Genomic DNA, 8301 nt, shown 5'->3' with positions numbered 1-8301 from the left:
AAATCAAGGTAGGCTACATCCACTGCGTTCCCTTCATCTACCAGGCTTGTAATTCTGTCAAAAAACGAGATCAGGTTCGTCTGACATGACTTATTTTTCAGAAATCCATGCTGACTATTGGTGATCACAGCATTCCTTTCTAGGTGCTCACAGACTGTTTGCTTAATGATCTGCTCCAGAATCTTCCCTGGTATTGATGTCAGACTGACTGGGCGGTAATTATTTGGGTCCTCTCTTTCACATGTATTTTCACATCTTTCACATGTTCACATGTATTGCTGTTATTCATTCGTTCACCCCACATTTCCCAACGCATTTTCTTAGTGCTTTCCCAAAAATCTGTGGGTATTTTAAGAGGAATCGTTATGCTATGGCAGGCATGTCCTACAGGTCAATCACAATGTACTGGTCGATTGCAGGGTTTCCTTGGTTGATCCTGGTTGATCTATGGACCCCCTGCTATGGACCCCCTCCACCAGGGCCAGGGCCTTCTCAGTAATGGCTCCAACCTGGTGGAATGCTCTGTCCCATGAAACCAGGGCCCTGCAGGATTTAACCTCCTTCTATCGGGCCTGTAAGACAAAGCTATTCCACCTGGCTTTCAATATGAACTTAGCATGATCTCTTATTCCCCTTCCTTCCATCCCCCTCCCCTTTTATGAAGATCACCCGCTCTGAGACCCCACAGCTAATTCTCCCCTGGTCTCCTCGCTGGCCCAAATAGGACTAAATTAGCCAGCTAGCCCTGGTGATCATTTAATGTTTATTGGGTGGATTTACCCCCTAAATTGATTTTTGAATTCTAAATTTATCGTTACTCACATTTTATACTGTATTTTATGCTGTTTCTTGTTGCATCAATTAAGTGTTTTCAATTTGTTGTTAGCCGCCCTGAGCCTGGTTTCCTGAACCGGGAAGGGTGGGGTATAAATAAAAAATTTTATTATTATTATTATTATTATTATTATTATTATTATTATTATTAAAGAAGAATGAAGTCGCTATATCAGGAAGTAATGGACGTAGGTTTGCAACAGGAGCGGAAAACCTGATTTTTTAAAAAAGAAATTGTATTAAATTTAAATAATTTGGACCGATTTGTAAACATGTGGAAAAACAATAAAAAATAATGGGGGGGGCATGAATCAATAGTCTCAAGACATTCTGAGAAATGAAAATTTATTTACTTTAACGTTCTGGGGACTTCTGAAGGGAAATGGCCACAACACTGCCGTGAGATGGGGGAGAGGAGGGGGTCCTGATCCGCCGACATGTTGGGATCACAACCACATACCCACACCGGCTTCTGCGCCTCCTTCTCCTCTTCGACAGCTGCTCAACTCCAGCCAAACCGGAGCGCCGTCTGACACATGACGTAAGCCAAATCCTCACACTCCTGGGAGAAAAGCGATCCGTTTTGGAGGTAGGCGCAGCCCTTGGGAGGCAGCTTTCCATGCCTGCAACACAGAAAAGGAGAAGATGTCGATTTTTCTTTATCTTTAAGGTCAATGGTGCTACTCAGAGGTGCATGTTTGCAGTTTGACCTACTTAGCTGCACACCTGTGGTCTCTCTCTTTTTTAAAAAAATATATATACACATTAATTGGTTTTTCCATGTATACATCCTCTAACAACATTTCTCTAACAATTTTCCATATTCCCATTTTGTTTTATTTCCATATTACTCACCCTGTGTGTTGTTTCCCAAAATTTTCCTAATCCATATAATCTTACTTTTTGTTATATACAATTGTGTTCATTTAGTCAAACCCTGCCAATGAGTCCAATTCTTTATGTTGCTTCTTCATATATCTTGTAAATGGTTCCCCTGTCTTGGCTGGGGAGGGCGGGGTATAAATAAAATTATTATTATTATTATTATTATTATTATTATTATTATTATTATTAAAGTCTTTGTTATCCTTTTCATGTAATTTATCTGTTAATTTTGCCAGTTCTGCATGTTCCGTAATTTATGCACGAGTGATGGCTTGCAGTTTTTGACGGTTACGTTTCTGAAAATAAAACTAAGCAAAGATATTGTGGACAGCCTTTTATTTCTACGCAGGGCCGTCTTTACCACTGGGCGTAGTGGAGCAGCAAGCCAGGGCGCCAAGCAGTGGAGGACGCTAGGCGGAGAGTCCGGGGAGAGTCCGGGGAGGGGAGAGCGGGGAGGTAAGCGAGGCAGAGCGGGGGCTTGGTGCCTGCGCACCTCCAGCACCCGTCAGAGGCGGGAAGGCTTCGGGTGCTTTCCCGCGGTCCAGAGCTCTCTCTGCTGGCTTCGCAACACACCACCTCCTCAGCTGCGTGGTGTGTGCTTGCATCCCAAGCTCTGCACATACCGTATTTTTCGCTCTATAAGACGCACTTTTCCCCTCCTAAAAAGTAAGGGGAAATGTGTGTGTGACTGATGGAGCGAATGCAGGCAGGAGGCTCTGCTCAGTGCTCCCTTTAAAGAGCCGCGTGGAGCATGTGTGCGGTTCTTGCCGCACACACACTCCGCGCGCTCTTTAAAGGGAGTGCGGCTCTTGGAGGCTCCCCTTGCCCAGGAGAGGCTGCGCACGGCCAAGCAAGAAGCCAGGACAGCCAGCGGGATCAGTGCACAGCGATCCCACTTGCTGTCCTGGCTTCTAGGATTCAGAATATTTTTTTCCCCTTGTTTTCCTCTTCCAAAAACTAGGTGCGTCTTATGCAGCGAAAAATACGACAATAGACGTGACTCTATCATTGCTCCCCCTGTCCACTCTACCTTGAAAGATCCCCGCGCTCGAGGCTACACACTGCAACTGCTGCCTCCTCCAGCACCCCTCCCTCCTTCCCCTGCTTCTCCACCACTTTGCACGGAGCCTGCCTCCTCCCACTGCCCCCCCCCATGGTTTATTGAATATTTACAAGTACAGTGGTACCTTGGTTCTCGGGACCGCCTTTCCTGGTATGTCCCACAGAGGAACTTACAGTCTTCAAACAAAAACATCCTGAAGGTCCCAGGCCACAGGGAGGTTAGACTGGCCTCAACCAGAGCCAGGGCTTTTTCGGTTGTGGCTCCAATCTGATGGAACGCTCTGTCCCAAGAGACTAGGGCCCTGCGGGACTTGACATCTTTCCGCAGGGCCTGCAAGACAGAGCTGTTCCACCAGGCCTTTGGCCAGGGCACAGCCTGACTCCCTCCTTTGGCAATCTTCACAGAACTCTAGCCCAATGGTTGCCATCAATTTGATTTGAATTAATTTTATAATGAAATGATTTTAGAATGTTGTATTATTTTATTGTTGTTAGCCGCCCTGAGCCCGGCTTCGGCTGGGGAGGGCAGGATATAAATAAAAATTTATTATTATTATTATTATTTGCTGAACAAATCGGCTCCCAAATGCTGCAAGTAAGTGTTCCGGTTTGCGAACGATTTTTGGACGCCGAACGTCCGATGTGGCCTCCACTTGAGTGCAGGAATTTCCTGCAGCCAAATGGAAGTCGCGCCTTGGTTTTTGTACGGTTTCGGGAGGTGATCGGACTCCCGGAACGGATTCTGTTTGGGAACCAAAGTACCACTGTAAACTGTAAACAGATAAGAACACTGGCAGGATTATTGTAATAACCTCCAATTTTATAAGAGTATATATTTAAAGTAGATGAATGAATGAGCAAATTCAGTTAATTTGAAATATACAGAAAATATAAAAAATAATAATTAAGGAACCACAGAAAGAAAGGGAAGGAAGTCGAGTTTTGAAATATTAAAACGCGCTTTTTAACATGTTAAAGGTGCGCTTTCCTTAATGAGGCCTCTCTTCGCTGCTGCCTTTCCACCTTTCGGCTACTGTTCGCAAACCGGGACACTACTTCCGGTTTTGCTGAGTTCGCATACCGAATAGTTAGTAAACAGGGCTGTTCTTAAACCAAGATACCACTGTACTGAAATGTATAAAATTGAAAATCATAAATATAATGATGACGATGGTGATGATGATGAAATATAGCTTAATAATGAGTACCCAATCTTGTGACAAATGAGTTAGGGAGTATGGGGATGCCAGAGTCACTTACATTTTGGGGTCATAGAGAGAGCCATCTGCCCATTTCCATTGCTTCGTGACGACGTCGTACGTCAGGCCCATCCAAAATTTGTAGTATTTATTCTTGCCGTGGCGCTGGCGGAAATGTTTCTTTGATTCAAACCTCAGGAAGTTCTGCAAGGCAAAGCCACAAGCACCCTGCCTTCAGGAGGGGAGATACACCACTGCCTTTCAACCTAATTTTCAAAAACCCAAGTATGTGAGCTGTCAGTTCAAGACCCCGGCAAGAGAAATCTGCCTCTCTTCCCTTGCAACCAGCTCAGCAAAAAACGGGAGGAGAGGAGCAAAGGGATGGCAGAAAGCAATAAGGCAGGGGTCAGCAAGGCTTACTGGGCATGGGCCGGATCACTCCCACAGAGATCCTCTTGACCTCCCATTTCCTTGACCTCTGAAGTGAGGGCGTTCCACAGGGCAGGTGCCACCACCGAGAAGGCCCTCTGCCTGGTTCCCTGTAACTTGGCTTCCCGCAGGGAGGGAACCGCCAGAAGGCCCTCGAAGCTGGACCTCAGTGTCCAGGGCAGAACGATGGGGGTGGAGACGCTCCTTCAGGTATACTGGACTGAGGCCGTTTAGGGCTTCAGGCCTTGAGATTGGTATTTTTACTTGTAACAGTACCTATCGGGTTTCTGTTTTTTAAAAAAATCACTGATTATTCTCTAAGGACACAGTCCAGTCATCAAATGGGTTGCTTTAAAGGTATAATACTGTATATTTCACTCTATAAGATGCACCCGACCATAAGACGCACCTAGTTTTAGAGAAGGAGAAGAAGAAAAAAAATATTCTCTCCCTCTCTGCACAGCGCCTCTCCAGCAAAGCGGGAGGAGAAATGGAAGGGGCTCCGCTTCTCCTCCCGCTTCGCTGAAGGGGCGCTGCGCCGAGAGGGAAAGCTGTGCAGCGCCTCTCTAGCGAAGCGAAGCCAGGAAAGCAAGAGGGATCAGTGCGCACTGATCCCTCTTGCTCTCCTGGCTTCAGCGAAAGCTGCGCAGCCTGCATTCGCTCCATAAGACGTACACATATTTCCCCTTACTTTTTAGGAGGGGAAAACGTGTGTCTTATAGAGCGAAAAATACGGTATATGGTGGGGGCACAGCTGAACTACTGCTACGTGATATAGGGGTGAGGCATGGGGAGGGGGGGACCCTGAAGCTATCGAGCCTTGCCCATCTCTATCCCGGCAGCGAACCGGACAAGCCCCAGTACCATCTGTTCTGTGTCATTGTGGATGACCGCCAGGGTGGAGAACTCGTCTCTGCAGAAGCCCATGCTGGAACGCCAGCCCATCTTCCTTTCTCGGAAAAGGTAGCAGGTATCTTTGTGCTGCAACCACTGCATCTTGCACACACTGCAGGTGATAGCTAAAGGGGGGGTGGTTGTGCATGAAAAGCTTGACAGTTGTACAGAAGTATCATTTATCCCCCTTCCCTACCCCTAAATGGGCCAAAAGGGTGACAGGCAGTGCCGGATTTACGTATAAGCTAAACAAGCTATAGCTTAGGGCCCCGCTCTCTTGGGCCCCCCAAAAAAAATTAATGAAAAAAAACCTGAGTATACATTTCCAAAATATAAGATAAAAAACAAATAAAATAAAACCTACATACAGTTAGAGCTTAGTAATTATTTTACTATTAATATACAGCCATACCACGGGTTACAGACACTTCATGTTGAGCTTTTTCGGGTTACAGACACGCCAAAACCTGGAACGAGTTACTTCTGGGCTTCAGCAGCCGCACATGTGCAGAAGCACTAAATGGCTCTTTGTGCATGCGCAGAAGTGCCAAATCGCAACCAGCCCATGCGCAGATGCGCCGCTGCAGGTTGCGAACATGCATCCCGCATGGATCACGTTCGCAACCTGAGCGTCCACTGTACTTCTTCTTACTTGTATTTCACTATTAATATGTTGTTGTTGTTTAGTCGTTTAGTCGTGTCCGCCTCTTTGTGACCCCCTGGACCAGACCACACCAGGCACTCCTGTCTCCACTGCCTCCCGCAGTTTGGTCAAACTCATGCTGGTAGCTTCGAAAACACTGTCCAACCATCTCGTCCTCTGTCGTCCCCTTCTCCTTGTGCCCTCCATCTTTCCCAACATCAGGGTCTTTTCCAGGGAGTCTTCTCTTCTCATGAGGTGGCCAAAGTCTTGGAGCCTCAGCTTCACAATCTGTCAGCTTCACGATCTTCTTAATTGTATTTCAATTCAACCATTACTTTGATAAAATACATTTTTTGTCATGTGCAAATGGCTTGAGATACCTATGAGGTCCATCAGTGACCATATAGCATTTATTCAACACACAACAATCAGTGACAATTTGTTGTTGACAAAGGACAGCTGGACATATAAAGGGCCCCATTACCTTCAGGAGCTTAGAGCCTCATGAAACCGAAATCCGGCCCTGGAGATGTTTGTTGCAATAGCTGGAGGTTCCAGGAGGTGCAAGGAGATCAGAAGATCTCCACTGTCTAGTTCTTTATTGGTTTGTGGTTCCTTTTATTGCAAATTACAACAATTCTGTCCAGAGTGTTTTATATATTACACGCTATCTGTAAATGGATAAATCACTAGAACCGGCACCAATAATTTCTTTCTTACTAAAAACTTTTCCCATTTGCAATCCTTGGCCGTTGTTTCTCCTGTGATACGATTTATTATTTTTTTTTTTAATGAACGAATGAATAAACTGGTTTAAGAGAAGGGGGGAGACACAACAATGCCCACATCTACCTTTGCCGATTTGTAGCTGCCTCAGAATTTCAGTCAGGATGATGATCTGTAGCTCCATCACGTCCTTGTGACTCTCGGCCTGTTTCGACAGCTTGTCCACTTCAAAAGAGAACCAAAGACAAGACAGGTTGAGTAGACTGAAGACCCAAATTCATCCGTGCCATTCTCACAAAGCCCCTGAGAAGCACAGGCTGCCTCTGTGAAAAACATAGCTGTCAACATTTTCCCTTTCTTAAGGGAAATTCCCTTATTCTGAATAGGATTCCTCACAAGAAAAGGGAATACTTGACAGCTATGGTGAAGAAGCAGCCCTGGTTTTGAACCCATTGGTTCATTTGATGACTGAAATATACTCGGAGTCAAGTATGGATTTCATGCTCTTTATTCAGCTCATAGTGGTGAGGAGGAATGGAAGTTCCCCCAGAATATCTGCTTTATACACATTATTTACACAATGGGCCCCACGTGATTGGCTAATTCCAGGATTCACCTGTAGGCTAATCTGGTTACGGATTCACTTCCACCTGGAGCTGGATTGGGTGGCTCCTGTGGACCAATCAGACTGCTGCATTCTGGACCCTATTGTTCTAAGATCAATCAGACTGCTGCATTCTGAATCCTATTGTTCTAGGACCAATCAAACTGCTGCATTCTGGACCCTATTGTTCTAGGACCAATCAGACTGTTGCATTCTGAATCCTATTGTTCTAGGACCAATCAGACTGCTGCATTCTGAATCCTATTGTTCTGGACCAATCAGACTGCTGCATTCTGAATCCTATTGTTCTAGGACCAATCAGACTGCTGCCTTTTGGATCCTATTCAACTCAGTACATAACAATGACCTAACCCTGCCCCGATGACCCAGAAGGATCCCACGGTTTATAACAGGGGTCAGCAAACTATGGCCCCTGGGCTGGATCAGGCTCGCCAGGGTTCTAAACCCGGCCCGCCGGCGCCCGGCAATTGCCCTGGCGCTGCAGACAGAGCAAGCAGCGGGGCACACAATCGTTTCGGCTCAGGCAGCTCCACGTGGCGATGCAGCCTCGCTGAGGAGTCGGGAATTACTCGCTGCGGGTAGGGCCTTTCCCGGGAGGGGCTGTGTGCAAGTGGGCGCAGGAGGAGCCCAAGTCCCTTTCCGTTGTAGGAAACATCTCAGGCGGCACCTCTCTAGCCGTTGCCGTCTCTATTTCTCCTCCGAAAGGGGAAGGAGCAGGAGGCGTGGAGGCGCGCATGGCTTCTTGGGTTGGGGTCCCTCAGCTGGGAAGGGAGGCTTTGCGCTGCCTGTCGGAGCAGCCCCGATCCCATTCCTACTTGTGTGAAAGCAATAGGGGGCAAGTAGCTCTCAGTTAGGCAGCGTGAAGCCTCCCTTCCCATCGAAGCAGCCCCAATCCCATTCCTACTTGGTGCATTTTTTAAAAAAAGTTAAATTTAATTTAAATCCCTTGTGGGGGGCTGGACAATATTTTTTTGGGGGGGGAAATAATGAACGAATTCCTATGC

The 8301-nt window shown here is 46.6% G+C and overlaps 1 protein-coding gene across 1 annotated transcript in view; it reads right to left on the bottom strand.

Moving 5' to 3' along the window:
• Window positions 1-1162: 1162 nt before the first annotated feature.
• LOC310743082 (oxidized low-density lipoprotein receptor 1-like) overlaps window positions 1163-8301 on the bottom strand; it is a 17369-nt gene continuing 10230 nt past the window's right edge. Inside the window, exons 4-7 of the mRNA XM_083573180.1 lie at window positions 6799-6897; window positions 5274-5428; window positions 4042-4184; window positions 1163-1457 (exon numbers count right to left, since the gene is read on the bottom strand). Of these exons, the coding sequence (XP_083429306.1) occupies window positions 1337-1457; window positions 4042-4184; window positions 5274-5428; window positions 6799-6897 (518 nt within the window). The 3' untranslated portion in view covers window positions 1163-1336. The remainder of the gene's footprint in view (window positions 1458-4041; window positions 4185-5273; window positions 5429-6798; window positions 6898-8301) is intronic.

The sequence above is a fragment of the Podarcis filfolensis genome, assembly GCF_964270895.1.
Source record: "Podarcis filfolensis genome assembly, chromosome: 10".
In the NCBI taxonomy this organism is placed as follows: domain Eukaryota; kingdom Metazoa; phylum Chordata; class Lepidosauria; order Squamata; family Lacertidae; genus Podarcis; species Podarcis filfolensis.
Note: the sequence above shows the minus strand (reverse complement) of the source record. Positions and strands in the feature narration are given on the sequence as shown.